The sequence below is a fragment of the Triturus cristatus genome, chromosome 7, assembly GCF_964204655.1.
Source record: "Triturus cristatus chromosome 7, aTriCri1.1, whole genome shotgun sequence".
NCBI classification, from domain to species: Eukaryota; Metazoa; Chordata; class Amphibia; order Caudata; family Salamandridae; genus Triturus; species Triturus cristatus.
Window position 1 is genome coordinate 571060387 of NC_140590.1, and position 20924 is coordinate 571081310.

Here is a 20924-nt window from a genome sequence, read left to right on the forward strand (position 1 = left end):
TTTAGTGGTCAGCCAAGGTTATCCTCACCTGCTAACTTGCTGCCCGGGGTGCGCGTCTACCACAATTGGTGCAGTACCCAGCCATAGGAAAGCACTATACCAAGCAATCGAAGCTCTCATTTGAGGGTAGGTGCCTCACCTGTCAGGTGGACCATGTTAGTGATCTGAGGTCTCTCCGGATCGTTCTGGGCAGGACAGTCAACAAGGTAGTGACATATAGGGGCTCCTAGTAGACATAAAGGCAAGTCTGATGGCCATAGATTCTAAGCTAGACATCCTCACTAGCCGCATGGATCATGTCAAACAACGCGTAGACAATCATCTGGAAAATCACGTATCGAATGTGGACAATGCACAGGCAGACTCCAAAGAGCAAGTATTGAGGATGGAAAGGGTCCTCGAAATCATAAAGGCCAAAAACAAAGACCTAAAAGCGCGATCCTAGTGCAACAACCTGCGGATTACGGGTGTCCCGGCATCCACGGCAATCACCAAAATGAAGGGCTTTGTGAAGACTATGCTGCATGAACTATTTGGGGAGAGCCTGTCCACGGTCTTCATCATCAAGTGGGGTCACCTCTTGCTGGGCCTGCGGTCTTCCTCTGGGCGCACTGGCTCCCCCTATAATAGCATGGCTTTTGAACTACAGAGACCGTGATGTGGTTCTACGGCTTACACACGAGCGTGGTTCTATCAATTATCTAGGGAACAGCTTTCCATTCCATCAAGATTTCAGTGTCGGTGCAGGCCACCCACCGCGAATTCCTGCCCGTAAACGGATTCTCCAGAAAGCAGAAATTTCCTATGCATTGTATATTGCAAATTGCAGATCTCCATTGAGGGTACACCACACTTTTTCACAGATGCTTAATCTGCCCTGATGTTCGCTAAGCATGCTACCAAGGGAGAACGCTCACCCAGGGGCTCGCCGCGCACAGCTGAAAAGAACTAACTAAGTGACAATGATTGATGACATGCCACTCTGAACCATGTCTGTACCAGGCCTCCTTGCTATGCTGCCTTATTTTTTTACCATTCTCGTTTTCAATGTGTTTATTATCCGATGAGCTGCACTGCCTGTGTTTGCATTACCACTGTTTCTATTATACTGTTCATGTCGTAGTCATCTGTATTTCACAAGCACTGGGTCGTGGTGTGGGTGGGTAAAGGGGTAGGGTTATTTGTTTTGATTGTTTGCCTTTGACACATTTCTCTTTCCCTACTAGGATCCAGTCACAGTCCACTGATCACAACTCTCCCAATTGCACTTTCCATAATACACTACAGGGGCTAGCTCAGCATCTTATTTCCAACCCAGAGAAACCATGACCTCCACCACATGCATTACGTGGTACATTCGCGGCCTTCATAACCACAGAAAGCACGCTTTGCCCATGCTTATCTTACTAGATTCAAAGTCGACATCTGCTTCCTGCAGGAGACCCATCTAACGAGTTTGACATCCTCGGGGCTGCGATCCCGATGGTGTGGGGAATCGAGCAGAAATATGTTTATTTCTCCTTGTATTTTTTCTCTTACCATGTGCTATGCATTCTGCAGCACACATAGAAAGTAGAAAATGCCTCTTAGGATTGTTTTGTGCGGAAGGTGCCCCTTCCTGAACAAAATAAATCCTGCCTGCAATAGAGGCACCATGGTGCAAGAGTGCCTATGCTGGTGCTAGGCTGCTGAAACTGCGTTAGCGCAGGGAGAAAGGACAAGAATGCACTGTATTGCTTAATAAAAAGGGTGCATTCCTGCCCTTTCACTTTGCCATTGGGCAGCGCAGATGCCTTGCTGCACTGCCCTACGTCAGAATCCCATAAATGAGAGCCTTAGTGTATAGTGATGATTCAAGTTACTCTCCTACCTTTGGCCTAGTGTCACAATTTCACCAAATTAAAGGCTTTGGAGGCTCATATCATTTGCATGTTGCATTTAATTGGCTGTGATTCAGCACCAAAAGATCACTGCATTAAATGGCAAGCTGAGTATGAGAAAAGCAAAAAAGAACAATTGATGGATGGAATGCTGAACAATGTCAAACATTTACCCCAGTACAGAGTTGCTCACCATACAGCCATATGCTAATCAGTCTTGACCCTGATCCCCACGAGAACGAGAACACTCCAGCCCGAACTTCCAGTCCAGGTCCTCCCTGTACTGGAAACAAGCATCCTGGGACCAGTTTCAGGGTATCACCCCTAATCAGACAGGCTAGCTTGACTCTAGTGGCATGGTGAGCACGAGACCCACACTTGGGCATACCCGTCCTACTCCGGGCGACAAATGCAAAAATAACAATTGATGGACGGAATGCTGAACAATGTCAAACGTTCACCCCCAGTACAGAGATCTGGGCCTAAATCCATCATTTTATTTGCTCACCATGCCATTCCAGCTTGGACCCAGCCATATGCAAATCAGTCTTGACCCCGCTCCTTATGGGAACAGTTTAGCCGGAACGTCCAGGCCAGGTCCTCACTGTACCGGAAACAAGCATCCTGGAACCTGTTTCGGGGGTATCACCCCTCATCAGCCAGGCTAGCTTGACTCCAGTGGCATGGTGAGCACTCCCTGATTTGCATATGGCTGGGTCCAAACTGGAATGGCATGGTGAGTCCAGACTGGGGTGATGTGGCGAGCAAAATAACGATGGATTAAACCCAGATCTATGACTGGGGGTGAGTGTTCGAAAACTTTCAACACTCTGTCCATGATTTTATTTTGTGATGTTAGTAACAGCAGCAATGTTAATGTTTTTTCCTCTTTTCTCTGCAAGGATAGGCTTTGCAATGTTGGTCAGGGCCGTATAACCAGAAACGCTTATTAGCCCCACGTCCTTTGTCCTTGTTCAAGCCATTACTTTTGAGGTGGGGATCCCCCTGCTGAGACAGGAAAACAATCTGGAAAGCTGTATAGGAATCTCTGCCAACCTTCTGAGCACCATGAGGGATCCTGCCCAGCAATCTTCCTGTTTTGTTTTCCTGTACCTCATTATATTAGGACCAAGAATAACTATTTCACCGACCAGAGACCCCAGCAGGGCTTGTGTCTGTAATAATTCACCAACCATGGTCTTCTGTTGGGTTTGGGGAAAACGGTTGGTGCATTGTTGTAAAATGGGAAGGAGGGAAAAGATCCCCAAGTTTGGTCAGCAGAGATGAAGTTGGTAATTGTTAAGGAGGAGACAAAATGGCATTTTGGTGTTCGCTGAATGATGGGAGTAGCATTGGTATCAGCCAGTATACGCGGTCAACAGTGGAGGCAGCACATGCACCAGCTTTCATCTGTCACTCGAACAACTAAGCAGGAACAGATAAATGCATGCTGTTGGGATCAGGAATCCGGTTTGGAACTTCTGGTGCTTTTTTTAGTTTTGTGTATTATTAACAATGTGCACAACATTCATGTATTCTTTGGTTTTACATGTACACACTGACATGGTGCTACTGCATTTGAAATCAATTTGCTATGACGCGTAAAAATGTGTTTTCCTGGCTTACGTTAACTGGACCTCAGTTTAGGCCCTCATTCCATCTTGTTCAAAATGAATGTCTCCTCCTGCATGTTCACTGTTTGTTATTCCTGCAGCAGACATTCAAGCAGTCATGTTTGTTTGTTTCCATTGACATTGTTCTTGATGTCATCACAGAAAAAACTTTACAGCATGGTTACAATAATGTTGCCTTTCCAGAGGTCCTCCTGTGAGCAAACTGTTCCCTATTCACTCATAATAGTTTGCTGTTGTTTTTGTAGCTACCTTGCCCTGCCATCTCTGGATGACACTAGCATGGAGTAGGCAGAATAGATACTCATATAGAAGGATAGTACTTAAATGCTAAAGCAATATGACACTTAACAAAACTGTGCTCTGATTTACTGACAGTGTAATTCTTTTGCTTACACCATGCTGATTTAGCAGAATTTTATCTGCAAGAAATTGTATGAAAACACTCAATTTGGGGATGAGCCAGAACTTTCCTGAAGGCCGTCATATGCTAATAGGGATGTTGTCCTTTTCTGTATTGATTTTGCTGCTCATTTGGGATTTAGAATCATTTTGATTTTGCACTTCATCTTTATACCCTATTTACAGAGAGTTTTCATGGTAATGACTTAATGTGTCTGCATTTATGATTTCTGAACCGCACCTTTCGAATTTTTGTGATAAATCAGTAATATTTATTTCTACCCTAGAACTCCATTAAGTCTGTCTTAGATGTATTAACTGTATTTTTGATAAGTTGTAGGGTGCCATATCTCGGGAACACATCGCCTCTTGAAATTGAGGTTTAACACTGTTTCCGATTCATCAACCCATGAGCGTGCTTTTGAGGTCATATTTTGTGCTATAAAATGTTAGGGGTTCTGCACACCTACACAGGTAAATGTGGGATGTTTTGAAAGGAGTGTAATTGTTTATCTGGTGATTTTGTCCTTTACAATATCGTTTCTCGGGTGAGAAAGGTGCTTTTTAACCCCTGGGAGTTAGGAAGATGGGGAGACATTGGAGAAAAAGCACATTATATGGAAACCACTTCCTCTTATCCTCTGAGGGGAACCCTAAGAGTGTGGGTGTGGAGTTATTAGATACTTATTAGAAACTATTTCAGAACTGAAAAAAGGGAGTTTTCTATAGATAAAACCTGTAGCATTTTTTTCTGATTATTCTTCAAGTTCTGGAAATAAAAACTCTCCTTCTATGCCTGATGAGCAGAAATTGAAATGGGTGAACAGGCATGAGATACCAAATATTCTGTCACATATCTAGGTAGGCATTTAAAGAGGAAGAAGTCCCAGATACTTCCTTAGACTCCTTATTGAAACAATTTCCAAACACAGATGATATTTGTTGACTTTACTCTATTTGCAGATGGTTAATGTTTGCTGGGTTTATATCTTATATACTCTATATTTTTTATTATCTCCGAAAACAAAGAATATATATAACTTTGTGAAATCAAATATTGCGTACGCCTGTTCCCTTCCTGATGAATTCATGAGTCACATGACATTCCTGCCTCTAGTTTAGTGTTATACTGTCACCTTTCTGGGACGTACTCTCTAGATTTACTTTGGGGTTTTTTCTGAGTGGTCCCCTTGTTGGCACGTTACCTTCAGTGAGGTCGATATCCAAGCTCTCAGGATGTTATTGGGTCGTCCACCCTGTGATCTATAACAATTGAGGGGGGCATTCGTTGGAACAGTAAGTCTCGAAAACCCCAGCTGACATCATTAAGCAAAGCAACATTTCAGAATGACTGTTGTTGGTGATTGTGCAGGACAGGGTCAAGAGAAGTGTTTTTCTTCTCTAAACTGGGTGGTTTCTTTGAAGGGAAAATGCAAAGAAGATAAGCCTCCAGTATTGCAATCCATATAATACCCTCTAATTTATAAATATTGAGGGTGTATATATTGGTGGTGAATGATAGTTTCTCAGAGGAGTCTTTGAGCATTCAGCTTACTCAGTCGCCTTTCTAAACTCGCATTTTTCATCTGATGTTTATCACTGTGTAAGGTTCTGTTAAAAAGAAAGAAGTCTTTCTCAAACAAAATTCATGATCATAAATAGGAACTATTGGACTCCTGCAAAACTGTTTAAACTTAAACTAATCCAGTCCCCACAATGCTGGAACTGCAACTCTCAAACAGGGGACTTACCACATATGCTCCTACTGTGTCCTATGTTAGAAAATTTTGCTTATCTGTGGTCCCCTAACAACATACACTCGAACGACCAGGATTGTGTGATGGCTCCTTACCAGAATAAGGTAAATTTGATAAACCTCCCATCACCAGTCCATAAGTATGCTAACTCATAAGCAGGCCTTTTGACCCGAGTGTTGTCTTACTCTTCTCCTATTCCTACTCTCTCCTACTTTCTCCTTTACTAGCCTTTCTTTTCAGGTAGTAGTAGTAGTAGTAATAGTATTAGTGTTGTTGTTTCTTCTCTCTCTTGACTTTCCCCAGGCTGATAAGGGGATAGGGATATTTAGCAGAACTATCTACGTTAGGGTTCACACGTGTCTTTCTTTCTTCTTTAACACGGTCTGGTTGGATACAATTGGTCTACGATTCATCGCTCACTATGTAAACATATGTGACCTACTGTACACTAGTATGCAATTGTTAAGCCATTACGAGTTCCAGGCTATGTACTCTGTAACTGGTGGTCCCTATGTGACATTAACTATATGCTTAGCTCACCATGGAATATTTGTATCTCCGTCAGATCAGTTAGCCAATTTATTTAACCGACAGCACTGTAATACTTGAAAAACTACTCGTATATCTTTATCCAAGGTGCATTGATGGATTCCTGTACTTCTACCCTTCTGTTCTGTTTCTTTTATTTATTTTGTGTCTGAAAAACCAATAAAGCTTTTGAATCTAAAAAGAAAGAAGTCAAAGTTTGTCCTCCAAATCCCTTTAGTCTTCTGTGTTGGAAATGTTTTTATTTTGTTTCTTGTGAGACGATCACGGCACTTCAAAGTACCTGTTAGTGTCATAGTCCCCATGTGCGATGGCGACAACCCAGATACATCTACTATAGGCCTGATGGCACACCTTTATATGCTTGCTTCATTACTCGATTAAAACAATATCTATTTATACCAAAATGAACTATTTTCCAAATAAAATTGTGTTGGCGTCATTGGAAGTGAGGGAAGAGACTGCCTGCCATCAAGGATTATAAACTCTTCTGGTTAAAATGCAAGCTGTGACGTCCTGGATACCAGAGAGCAAACAGAAGAGTGACCCCTGGCTATTAAAGTTCTGTCTTGAATTACCCAGTGTGGTCTGACGCTGAAGATACAAAACCGTGGAAGTATTTTCATTAGATAATCAAAGCTAACCTGTAATCCTGTCGACAGGTATATAGTCATTATTTATGATTTGTGGGTTTGTCTAGATGTCAAAATAGTTAGCCAAATGACCAGGTTTACAATTTAAGCACACTATCATTTCTTGTATATGTACTTGAGGTTTGAGTCATTGAATCTTTTGTTTTCAATGCTTTGTTGGTGCATTAGTGGGCTGTATGCGAGTATGGGCTTGGTGATAGCTCATGCTTTGTGCACTCCATTCAGAAAATGAAAGGCAATTCTGTAGCAGGTACTGCAATTGCCTGTGTTATTATAATGTTTTAGTTGCTGGTTTATTAAATAACTGGAAAGCTTTCATAGTTAAAGGAAAGAATGTTGATTAACATATTGCAATTCCAATTCCGCAAATTGCGATGAACTGGAAGGATAATATGTAAATATCATATGTTGCCTGGTAAAATGGCACATGTTGCAACCTTAAAATAGATAGATTTAAGTGAAATTGGATCCTTTAGGCAAGAGAGACATTGGGTGGTCTTCATTTATGTTTTACTCGTTTAGAAACTATGCTAATCATAATTGTTGGAAATGGCCCTTTTTGCAGTGTTATCCCCAAACGTTTTGCTTCTTCCTCCTTTGTTTTTCCTGACCTGTGGTTGTTGGCTATAGGACTCTGGGCACTTTACCACTGCTGATCAGTGCTAAAGTGCATATGCTCTCTGTGTAAATTGTTATTGTGATTGGTTATCCATGATTGGCATATTTGTCTTACCATTAAGTCCCTAGTAAAGTGCACTGAGTGTGCCGGGGCTGGTAACTCAAATGCTACTAGTGGGCTTGCAGCACTGATTGTGCCACCTACATAAGTAGCCCTGAAAAGATGGCTCAGGTCTGCCCAAACAGTGCCTGTGCACAGTTTAACTGCCACATTGACCTGGCCAGTGCACCCACTTGCCAGGCCTTACCTTTCCGTTTTCTTACACATAGGACATCCCTATGGTAGGTCCAAGATACCCCCGGGCAGGGTGCAGTGTATGTGAGAGGTAGGACATGTACTGGTGTGTGCAACATGTCCTGATAGTGAAATACTGCCAATTTCGTTTTTCACTATTGAAAGGCTAGCTTGCCCATAGGCCAGAATTGGGAATGCTGTGTAAAATGTTTACCAGCATATCTTCCCATAGGAGTGAGATGGAAAATTGGAGTCTGGCATCCCTGAACTCAACATTTAATAACACATCTTTTAGTAAGGATGGTTTTTAAATTCTATGTTTGAAAATAGCACTTTTAGAAAGTGGCTATTTTCTTGTTCAACCTTTCTGTGTGCCTCTGCCTGTTTGTGGATTGACTGTCTGGTTTGAGATTGCCAGGAGCTGGGGTGGTTCCAGGAGTCTGGGTGAGTCAGCATTAGGCGAATAGACCGATCTGCATTTGGAGTGATGGGAAGAATAGCACCTGGGCCTGAATAGGGCTGTGCCTGCCTTCCGCGATGCTGGCTCCAACTCCTCCTGCGGTGCGTCTGAAGACCCTGGCCCACATTCACAAAGGAAGAAGTTGTGCACTGGCAGAGTGCACCAAGAAATGGTTTGGGCTGGGTCCAGGACCTCTTACCCCTAGAGAGCAAAGACTTTTGGGGTATAAATATGAGAGCTGAAACCCCTGAACTTTAGACTACTTTGGAACCAAGGAGGAATCTTTGCTGAGGAGAAAAGCTGAAGACCTGAAGGAGAAGTACTGCCCTTGCTGCGTGTCTGGGGTTGGCCTGCAGTTGCTATTTCTGCCAAAGGAAGGACAAGGGACTTTGCTGTGTGCTGTGTCTCCGTGCTTGACAAGGATGTTGCTGTGTGCTGTGTCCTGAAAAGAAAGTCTCCAAGGGCCTGAGAAGAGCTTGCCTCCTGTTGTAGAAACACAGGGATATAAAAGTTTCCAAGACTACTTCGTGATCAAGAGGAATCTCTGCCAAAGAAGAACAGCTGAAGAAGACTGAGGAGAAGTACTGTCCTTACTGTGTGCTCTGGGTCTGGCCTGCAGTTTTGCTGATTTAACTGAGGAGAGGACAAGGGACTTTGCTGTGTGCTGTGTCCCCCCTGCTTGCTAAGGACTTTGCTGTGTCCTGAAGGAACAAGTCTCCAAGGGCCTGAGGAGAGCTGGCCTCCTGTTGCTGAAACACAGGGATATAAAAAGTTTCCAAAGATCTTGAGACTCGCACTTTCTGAACAGTGCTTCGCTTTTTGTACTGCCTCTAAAAATAGCTGTGTGTCCCAGTACGCCGCTGGCGCCCTTTGTGAGACAAGCATGCCTGCACGTCTTTTGCCCAGGATCATCGTTTCCAAGCTGTGGATTTCACTGCCGCGGGCCGTGATCCCGAATGCTCTGTGTGTTTCACCGCCGCCGGACCATGACCGAAGGGAAGCGCTGAGTGCCTGTATTTCACCGCCGCTGGCCCAGGAGCCCCTGGAGCGATGTGCACTTCACCGCCGCCGGCCCAAGTCCGCTGATGTCAGGGGGAAACCGCACTGGGATGAGCTCCAGCGCGGGTTTTTGCCTGGCAATGAGGGGCTCATCACAAAGAGGAGCTGCGCTGAAGTCCAGGAAGTGCGAGGTGTCGCCCTGCAACCTGACCTCGTCCCGAAGAACAGCTGCTGTCTGTGAGAAGAAGCGAGAGAGTGACCGCACCCCCCAGGTAAACGCTCGGATTGATATCCAGGGCGCGTGAGTGTGTCGCCGCCTGGGGCAGGAGTGGGAGTCTGTGGGAATCGCTCTCTGACCTTGGCAGTCAGAGCCTCTGCCCGAGTGCTCATAGTGGCCAGTACTTGCCCCAAGAGGAGCATGAGTAACAGGGCCTATATCGGGACAGTGCTTATTCGTAATCTAAATCAGTTAGAGCATATTTTGGAAATCGCTGACCGCACATGGCGAGGGGCCCGCAACAAACACCGTGAACCGGTGCTGAACAGTATTCTTGATCTTTTATTAAGTAATCAACCTACAGAAGTCAGAAATTACAAACTTATTTTGTTTCCTTACCAAGAACCCTATCAGAAACATTTCTAAGGAAAGATTGATTATGTATTTTGGATTTATGTCGTTTTGGTCTTGCATAAATTAGATAAACATATATATTTTTTTATAACAACCTGTGTGGTGTCCATTTGTGGTATTTCACTGTTACTGTGGGTGTTGGTGCAAATACTTTACACATTGCCTTAGTGATAAACCTGCCTGCTCATGCCAAGCTACCAAGGGGGTGAGCAGGGGTTATCTACAGTATCTTTCCCCTTACCCTGACTAGAAGCAAGGGTCCCTATTTGGTCAAAGGTACCTACCTCAACCAACTAGATACCCCCCCGTTTCTAACAGTAATCAAAGATTAATTGAAGATGTAAATGATTCTAAACCTCCTTAAATTCATGGTATTCTCTCGGAAATTCAAGTGCAGTATATTTTTCGTTTGAATGTTTTCTCTTAGTTCCATTCCCTCCTCTTTCTCTCTATCTTCTCTCTCCTCTTTTTCTCCCTATCATTTTTTTATCACCTGCTAAAAAATTGTTTATATTTTGGTGTCTTATATTGTCATCAGACATTTGACTTGGAAGAGCAATCCTGAGTTTCTTGTCCGCAGAAGAAAAGGCTAGCTCTCCAAATTTTTGTTGGAAAAGCCAAATTGTAATTGTATTTATATAGGGGTTAATACCCCTGACAAGGCATCAAAGCGCTTTTCGGAGAGTTGCACACTACTCTGGAACCCAAAAAGTATTATTGGTGAATTAGTATAGGGAAATATGAAATTAATTTGAGCGGTGGACATGTGAGTCTGTTATGTGGGTTGAAAAGGATAGTGAAGGGATAGAAGAGGGAGGAGTTTGCATTTAAACAGTGCTTTTTACACCTGATGAGGCATCAAAGGGCTTTTTGACGAGTAGCACACTACTCAGGATTAGTGATGAATTAGTATAGGGAAATAAGACATTAATTTGAGCAGTGGACATGTGAGTCTATTAGTTGGAATGAAAAGGATAGTGGAGGGATAGAAGAGAGAAGGCTCTAGAAAGTGTTTATCTGGAGATCAAAGCAGTAGGCAGAAGTTTGGGGTGAGTAGGGGGAGTCAGAGGGAAGAGTTTAGAAAGGCTCGTTTGGGAGATCTGCATAGCAAAAGAGGTTTGAGATGATGCAAAGGAGGGGTAGAGGAGGGAAGAGTCCAGAAATTGTTATTTTGAATTTTAGATTGAGCTTTTTCCTTTGGCTTTGGAGTGGTTTCATGCTTTTTCTGAGGACAAGAAGTGGAATTTAGCTGCATTTCTCCCTCCTTTGCTTTGGTTGTCCTTTAGTCTCTCGAAGTTATACAGACAGATTGAGGCCTGCTTTGCCCTGGCTTTGGTTTAGTCCACGCCTTCCTTAAAGATGTACTTTGACCTAGATCGCTTTCCTCATAGCTTCGGTTATTTCACTTTCTTTATTTTCAAAGGCATAGAAACCTATCGTTTTGCATTATCTGGTTTTGAGGGTGATCCACACACTCTTTAAGGGAATAGAGGCGGTAGCCTAGCGATGATACCACGGCCCTGGTGCAATCAGTAAAAATTGACCCTTTGACTGCTGTCAATATAGTAAAAAACAACAATTAACATGGCTCAATGGGCCCCTCAGAGTCCCTGGCCACGGTGCCGCTGCACCTGGTGCACCAACCGTAGCCACGCCCCTGTGTAAAGGTGGCCCTAGTTCCGCTTTTACTTTCGTCTTTGACTGGTGCTTTCTTACTTTGAGGGTATAAAGGAAAGTGTAGGTCACCCTTTTCACTTGCCTCAGGATGTTAGTTTTTAGGTCTCGCCTGGCGAAAGCAGAGCATGCGTTGCCCTCGCCATTGCGAGTACCTTTTGGAATCAATCCTGCCGAGGGCTTTCATGCACGCGTCTGCATGGACAAAGATGGCTGCTCTCACCATTTGTCCATTGCAAACAGCATGCGCGTGTCGTAGGGACTGTGGACAGTCCCACACCATTTTGTTGCCATAGCAATGAAAATGCCTGGGCTTTTAATAGCGTCGCTTTCGCGATCGCTTTCACTTTCGCGGCCGCTTGTTTAATTGTCGCTTCCACTCCGAGAATTGCCCCTTCCACACGACTTTTCTGTAGAGCAACAGCTGTGATTCACGTTCGTCCTTTCAGCGTTTAACGTCGCCCCCCGTAGCCCCATTCTGTGTCCTTTTGGCGTCCCCATTTCCCGCCTCCCTGAACATTTTACGCGGCCAGTTGCTGGAAACAAAGTAGGACTTGACTCTCGCGCTAACTCCCAGCCAAGTGCGTGTGAGGACAGTTTGCAAACAATGGGCTCCGGCGAAACCAGAAAGCGGGGGAGGCAGGGCGACTGCCCGACGGTGACTGCTCCGATTGACCAAGACATTTTACTGGACCCACCTCCTGACAGTTGCAACTGAGCCAGTGATGTGCTGCTGATGCATGGTGTGTGCTAAGTCTTTTCTCTGCTTGCTGGGATCCTTCTCTGTCTTGCTTTTCTCCTTACTATCTCAGAGTTGCCCCCCTTGCTCAAGTGTATTTCACTGGGTGGCGTGTTTGCGCTGTCCTTTGAGTTTTTTTCGCAGGAAAACAATCCACCAACCAGTTTGGGTGTGATCGTGGGTCGTACGTGTGGTTGTTGTCGGTGTAAGTGATGATTCATTCAGGGATGTGCCATTGTTTGCATACGTGCTTGGGTTTATCGATCCAGGTTTAAGTCTCAGTCTAATGTTTTTGGTGCTAGTCCGATCTTCTAGGCGCTGGGTTGGTTGTTCAGTCTCTCCAATTTCACAATTAATGCCTGTGGCGAGGAAGGTCGGGGAGCTGGGGAAGGATTCAATGCAGTTTTTGCAGGTTGGAGAGGGACAGATTGGGTGTTAAGACATTTAAATGATCTGGCTTCCTTCTTTCATGGACTAACCTTCCATGTGACGGTCTGAGGTTGTTCAAACCGCTTTAGATGAGCGAACATGAACATACATTAGTGTGTGTGCAGTATTTACACAGACATGATGTCCTTTATTCGCCTTTTCTATTCAGAATAACTGGACTATTTTTTTCTCCCGCGATGGATGTTTATTTAGGACTGAGGGACAGCTCATTTGACGCCTGGAATATAACACTGTAATTTATTTCAATGGAGTTAAAGATGTCGGGAAGGGTTAACAGCATCATCGCGGTGTAAGGAAGTGTATCGAGCGCGTGCTGCGCTACTATACGTCTCCACTCGAGCACTGCATCTGGCAGCCTCTTCCTGACCATCCAGCCAGACTGGAAAACACAAGCCTGCGGCGGTCTAGAGGTTTGCAGTTCGCCCAGGCACTCAATGTAAAATTTAGGGGGTGCGACTGTTGTGGTGGCAGTCACATTGTAATTCCCCCTGTGGGACCGCGGCCTTTAGGTGGGCGGTCCCACTTCCCGAAACAATGGCGGACGGACGGAAGTCCGTCCGCAATCGTAATCACCCCTAAGTGCTGATATTGCATAACATCTCCTCCCTGCACTGCAAGAAATCGCAAAGACAACACTTTGGAAATAGATCAGGTGTAGTCACTTATAGATTCCTTTTACTGAGTTCCACCACAATATTTGTGGCCATAAGGTAAACCTCAGACGGCTAAATTTAGGTGTATCTACGCATAGAAAATGAATTGGGCAAGTGACTTGTCTGTGTACTAGTGGTCAATTTACAGTCATTACATATCTGTGAAAATTTCTTTTGAGCTTGTCATGCTTAGACGAGCTGGAAAATTATGTGAAGTTCTCAGCAGACAATTAAGAACTCCTTATGTTGGTTCATTGCAGTGTTTGGAATGCCGTGATTCACCAATTAGGCTGCCTGTTTTCTGTCTTCATTGCCTGGATGAATAATTCCTTTCTCTCCATTGCATTATTACTCGCTTTCTGGCAGGAAGATTTCTGTTGCAACTGTCAACTTTCATCTTGGAGCAGATTTCTTTCTAAAATGTAAGAATTTTCCCTGACTGCTTGTACCTTCTGTTGAGTACCTGAAACCAAGTTCTTTTGTTCACGACCCAGACTTTTTAATACTATAGAACCAGTTTTTCCATTTCTGGAACAACCAAAGGAGACATTGTGCCTCTTGGACAGTAGACAGTCAAGCAGCCCCCACACAACTGAAACAGCACTTAATAGCTGGGACTTCTGCACCACCGCTTGGTTAAAATAATTTTATTACAGATGTTTTACTCTCATCTACCAATATTAGAATCTCCCTGAGGCTGGCAGGCTTCTTGCCATAAATTCTTCAAGACCACCCAACTTTTTAATCTTTCAGGGAAATTGTGTCCGTGAACGGAGGTCTAGAAATTACAATAATATTCACACTACCAGTTCACACAGGGTGAAGGTATAGCTGTGTGTTAGTTTTAAGCACCGCTACTAATTGTATGTGTAGTTTCTCTCTACCTGGACAAAAGATAGGGGAATTCTATTGAACATCAAAGCACACTACAGAGTTCTATTTGATCTTTCTACCTTCAGAGATGTCTACAGCAATAGCATAAGTATTGCAGGTTGTGAAAGAGTACTTGTTGTTGAAAAACAGTCTAGTGCATAAGGAGCCTAGGATCTCCACTAGAATGTAAATGTCTGTACCTCGTCAAGTTATGTATTGAGTGTATTTTTTTTAGATTAAAAAAAACACCGTAATGTTGGCAATCTGACATGTGTATAATGCCTTTAATGAACAGCCTACTGCCTGTGCACTATTTGCCACTTTTCAAATTCTTATTTATCACATTTGTGTTGATTTATGCCAATAGGAACAAAAAATGTATTTTGCTTATTCATGACAAAGGAATCGTTGTTCGGGTAGTGATCACTAGAGCCTGGGGAAGGCTTTTGATGACCAACAAATTGGGGATGAAACAGCTACCTTCACATGACCGTATATTGCAATTGCCTGCATGAGCATCTAATGCTGTCTGGACAAAGTACCTTTGCATCTTTTTGTCATAGTTTTGACTTTCTGGAAAGCTGTTTTACACTACTTTTAAAAAATAGAACATGATTTTCATAAACCTAGTATGGTCTTTTTGTCAGCTAAAAGTAGTAGGTCTTTAGCACTTGTCCTTCCAGGCATTAAAACTCATTTTGTTCAGCAAATACGTAAGCTGCCAAAAATAAGGGAAAACAAATCAAAACTAAATATAACTTATTGAGGTACAACTATACCCTTGCTCCACTACAAATGATATGATATTTAGAAAGTGGCCCCTCGGAAACACTTACTAGCTTACAGTGAACATGTCCACATCCCGTTGGATTTTCTGGTCGTACAATACATTTTTCACGGTAATGAAATCAAAGGGATTACACTGCTAGGCCTTTGTCAGTCTCTAGCCTCCTTCCTCGCCTCGTTCTTGCTAATGAAAAAGCCACTCTAAAGCCTCTTGTGTTAGGCGTAATGGCCCGCACGGTCTCACTCCTGTGTAATGTACATTCCATATGTGTCCAGAATTCACACACTTTTTGCTACAAAGAAGCACATTTAAACAGTATATCGACCAGGTTTACCGTTGGGTTACAGAGATGGATTCTGTATCAAATTATGAACACTAATTTTTATTGAGATTATTACATATCTGGGATTGCCTGTGATTTACATTTTTCAGGTTAACTACGTACATGACAGTGACGCTGTTATGAAGTCATACAGAAGTTCCAAACAACTTTCTGTGCAGCACAGTTACAGGGCTTCCCAAATTATTCAAACAAGCGGGATTTGCCATCATTGACTGATCACTTAAGAATGCCACAGTGCAGAAAAAATATTTTCGGAGTGTGATTGCAGATAACTTTGCTCTTCCCATCGCCCAACCTTTTAAGTCCAAAATTGGTAAAATGCCCCGGATGATTAAGCTAGTGGAAATGTCTTCCAAGTCTTGTTTGTGTTTTGGCTTGTTGATCCTTGTAAAGCGTGCCGTCATCTTTCAGTAATTGTGCTGAGTTAATAACTAAAGAAGTGGTCGTATGGACATGGACTCCTTAGATGATTGACTTTGAAGTGCCATCTACCCTGATAGACGTGTTCTCTTTCTTCAAGTCTTTTAGGTCAATTAAATCAATGGGTGCTAGGTGAAACCACCACCAGAAAGGACCTATCTGCAAGTCGGCTTAACATATATCTTGATTCTTGGCATGCCCTGTTTCTTTCGCTGCTTAGTGAAGGCACTGAAAAACAAGCATTTGCAATGCAATAGGTCTCGCAGTTACGACAGTTTCAGCTATTGGCATTGTAAATAACAATGCCTTTTATTTATGTTTTTAAAACAAAAACAAAAATAAAAGGCATTATTATTTGCAATGTCAATAGCTCAAACTCGCGTAAATGCGAGACCTATTGCATTGCAAATGCTTGTTTTCGTTCCTTTCACTTTGCTGTGCTTTTTTTTGTCTTTGACTCGTTTGATGCATGCACTCTTTATGACGTTTTTGCATTTTTTGCTACAGGTTGCCTATGGAAGCACAGAAAACAGCCCCGTCACATTCCTGGGGTTTCCATATGATGATTCCTTCCGGAAAACACAGACTGTTGGCGCCATCGCGCCCCACACTGAGGTAACCCTTCCCGTGTATGGTGCAGTGCTCTGCACTTTTTGACTGGCTGCACGGTCGGCTTGCAGCCTCTTTTACCTGTGCCTTAACGTCTGTCATTCTTATGCAAACGCCACCAAAGCAAGCACTCGCTCTTCCTGGTCAGGCCGAGCCCTGTCTGCAGAGGAAATGTTGATTTACTTGTAGTGCGTGTCAGTTTCGAAGTCTGCGCTTAATTAACATCTTGCGTCGCCACTCATGGTCCTGTCGCGATAGATGCAGCAGTGTTTCCAGATGTGCTCGTTAGTGGTTAAGTCTGAAAGTTTCACCGATTGTTACTCGTTTTACAATCCCTACCTACACTGTTATGAAATTAGGCAAACATCATAGTGTCAAATGTGTAATAGGACCATTTGTTTACATAGTACTTAAACAAGCATTTGCAATGCAATGGTCTCGCATTTGTTAAAGTTAAGAGTTATTTGCGTTGCAAAATATATTGTGTTTTACATATGTTTTTTGTTTATAGTGGAGTGGATGTATTTTTTTGTAGTAAAATTATGTGGTTTGCATTGAAATTGTTAGTTGTGAAATTGTGTGGGGTGAAATTATGTAGTGGAGGGTATTTGTGTATTGGAAATATGTGGCATGGTTAATAGATAGAGGTGAGAACTGTATAAAATAGATACAAAAGTAAGATTGAGAGAGATAGGTAGTTTGAATATGAAGTGCTGAATGAACTCTATATAGAGTAGTAGAAAGAACGTGTGAGAGAGAGAATGAAGGGGAGAGAAATGTATAGGTGCATAAAGAGATTGCACTTGTGTACGCAGAAGACACTGAATGGAGAGGTTTGGATTTTTAAAAAAGTTATGGTAAAGAAACTGTGCTGAAAGACCTGAAGTGACCCAATATAAGCAATGCTGGATGAATGTGTGTATTGGAATTATGTGGATAGTAATTATGTGGTAGTAACTGTACTGGACTTATGTGTAGTGGTATTGTGTGTTGTGGAGTGACATGTATTGTGTGAAATTATGTGGTGTGGTGTTGAATTACGTGGCATGATGTGGAATTATGTGGTGTGTATTGAGTGTATGTGGTGTGTAGTGCAACTGTGTTGTGGACTGGAATTTTCTGCAGTGAAATGGAATTGTGTGAACTTGAACTGTGTTGTTTGATATTGTGTGACACTGAGTTAAACTATGTAGAGTGGAACTATGTGCCATGGCTTGGAGTGTATTAATGTGGAGTGTTACGTAGCATGGAGTATATTTATGCGGACTGTAATTATGTGGTATGGAGTGGAGTGTATTTTTTTTGTGTGGTATGCAATTGTGTGGATTGGATGTATGTGTTGTGTAATTGTGTTGTTGAGTTGAATGATGTGGTTTGGTGTTGAATTATGTGGTGTGGAAAGTGCACGATCTATCCATTCGCTTAGTAATTAAGTTAAACTCTGCTGATTGACACATTGTGTGTCAGTCCACGTCAGCATAGCGCGCGCTCTGCCCCAGCTGCCTCAATTCTCCGATGCGACCGTGGTTGCTAGGCAACCCTCCTGACACGTCACTCTGTCAACGTCAGACAGGACTGCCCCGCTCACCTTCATGTAGCAGCCTGCCTGTCAGTTGCGGCTTCCTCCGACTGAGACAGGAGGTGCTGCAGCGTGAGTCGTAATCGCTTCGCTCCTTTTCTTCCCAAGTAAGCAATCATCCCCTATTCCAGTGCTCCCGGCCCTACCCGGTCGTGAACAATCCTCATTGAATGTTCATCCTTCCAGATATTAATAGGAAGTATATCTCGGATCGGTTCCGACGCAATTGATTCACCGGAGTCGGCTTTACTTAAAAGAACAACGCCGGTTAAGGTGAGCGTCTCTCTGAGCACTGAAGTTGTTTTCCTTAAACCGATGTTTGCATCGCTTAAATTCCTGAATCAGTCTATATAGAGGCCAATTCTTGTAGTCTATTAACCCTTATTCGTAGCCGCACAATTTAAAGACGCAGACTCTGTGTTGGTTACTGACGGCAACACGCGTTTTTACTTTGACTTACAGAGATTACATCGGATGAGGCGCTCTGTATTTCTACGCGTGAACTTTTGTCTGCGACAGGCCATCCTAGACCACTGGTTAGGTGAGTTTTGGCCTTTATCACTCGGGATCACACAATTAAATAATTACACAACACGGTATTGATACGTACTTTACTTGCTCTTGCAGGTTGCCATCGTTTATATTAATGTCCTGATGAAGACCCTACATGACGATTCAAAGTCGCTTATATTGGGTTGAAACGTCGACGATAACTGTTAGGACCAGTGCGAGACCTGTTTTTCATACATGTTTTGATTTATCCGTGAAACAGTGTCATTGTGATTTTCCTCGATACTGGCCCTCCTCATGTATATTGTGTACATAAAAAGTTTTTTCTGCATTCGTTCACTGTATATACTATGCACAATTCGGTCACTTATGTCACCTTGTCACAAATTCACTGACTCACTCTATAGTTTACTACTTTGGTAATCCTGCATTACAAATGTCATTTGTGCTCTTTCATATAAATGATGCAATTTATATATAAAAAATGACATCACATCCTTCAAAACAAGCCTAATCGTGATTTGTACTTTGAGATTGTGTGGTCAACTTGATTGATTCCCATTTTTTCCTTGATTCATTTTTTCAACAAAGTAATTGTTTTACCCATACCCGACAGAACCATTGTTTTCTTATAATAAGCTTACCCAGGTTCTGAGGGACACAGGGTCACCCCATTGTTTATAGATTGGAATTATGTGGCATGGTCTGGAGTATCTTTGTTGCAATGTGAGTGGTTTTATGTGTGGTGTATTTATGTGGTATTGAGTAGAGTGTACAAATGTGGAGTTGAATCGTGTTCCGTGTAGTGGTATGGTGTTGTGTTATTTATCTCATGGTATAACCTCGAGTTAGGTTAGGTGATGTCACACTATGTTATTGAAGCTAGTTTGTTTTGGTTCAGAAAAACGAAATCATTGTATTTGCCTCTGCATTTTCTTTAAATTAAGCTGTGCTTGCAATTGCATATAATCTCTCAAAGGCAGGGATTTGCAGAAGGGCAGTAAAAACATTTCCTTGACAGAACGGATATGTCCAGAATTATAGAGAGGCACAAATATGTTTCCGAACGGCACAAGTGTATATGAAACTGTATTTTTGTTGAACAAAAATAGATATATCTATGGGGGTGGTGCTCTGAAATATGGACATGCCGAGTTCAGAAATGTGTACTTTAATGAAATTTAAAGTTATAAATAATCTTCCATTTCTGCCAGTGAAACTGAAAAACAGACTTCATCGATTTTTTCCCCCCGCTACTTAATGTCGGTGTGTGCTCTGCTTGCACGTGCTTCCTGCAGACAGGGAATAAATGGCGCGCACCTTTTATTCATCTCCCACCTCGGTTATGTGCAGTGGGCTCCCCGTGGGTGCTGCAGGTTTGTGTCACTTGGCAACGCACGAATTTAGCACTCGTGTCTATCAAATGGGGCCATGCTTTATATACAAATTAAACTACCTCGAGACTTTGATGGCATTCCTTGGAAACGAGCGGCCCGATCTTTTATTGTGGGTGCCCTACTGAGATGCACAGTTTTAGAACAAAATTCTGCCAGATGTGTATGCAGTATCTTCATTAGACTTCGACATCTGGCGTGTGTTTGAACAGATTTTATAACTTTGAAGTTTACCACATGCGGCCCTTTTTGGTGTGGCCTATTTTTTTATGTATGGGATGTGCATGTTAGTTTAATGTACTGCACCTCTCTGTAAATCTGTTTGGTATTGTTTTAAACCGTAATGTAACATTTTCCATATCCTCATACATAAGTAATTACAGGCTACAGGGCGTGACATTTTGTCACACGTCAGCAAGTAGTGGCGTGAGGAAGTGGGCTGTAGTCCCTGCGTCTGTTCACCACGCTGTGATTCTGAATAGTATGTGTCTGTTCATAGCATAACAAAACCCTCAGAGATAAGGAACTCAACGCATCCTTACCAAGCTCAAAATCCTACGGATTCTGCACATATATCATGGGCCAGATTCAAAAAGTACTATCTGTTGCAGATGTCATTTGTATCTCCTTACACACAGCATGGTGGCATGTCATTGTAAAAATATACATCGGTGTCTGGTTGTAGCACATCTAGTATCGAAATGGGTTGTTAGATTCTATTCCATCCAGCCAATGACTAGTGTTAAAAACATGTCGACCGAACTCCATGAGGTGTGACAGGAAAGGGAGGGGTGCACAAAGATGGGAAAAGCATCTGGGGTAGCAGCATCGCCATGTCCATCCCCCAGCCCAAAGGGAAATAGTGACGCAGCAGTAAATTCTGTACGAATTCTGCACGTTGCCGTGCCTAACGTAGGAGAAACTCAAAAAAAGAAAATATTACACGTACCGTGTAACAACCTAGTAAAGGGGCCAGTAGCCATGAGTGGTTCCAAATAAAGACAAGGCCGTACAAAGGAGG

At 42.9% G+C, this 20924-nt stretch overlaps 1 protein-coding gene across 3 annotated transcripts in view; it reads left to right on the forward strand.

The window, feature by feature from the left end:
- Window positions 1-20924, forward strand: part of ACSF2 (acyl-CoA synthetase family member 2) — a 720413-nt gene that overhangs the window by 598695 nt on the left and 100794 nt on the right. For all 3 annotated transcript variants that reach the window (XM_085617105.1, XM_085617107.1, XM_085617106.1), the window contains exon 11: window positions 16319-16426. In XM_085617105.1, coding sequence (XP_085473231.1) covers window positions 16319-16426 — 108 coding nt within the window. The remainder of the gene's footprint in view (window positions 1-16318; window positions 16427-20924) is intronic.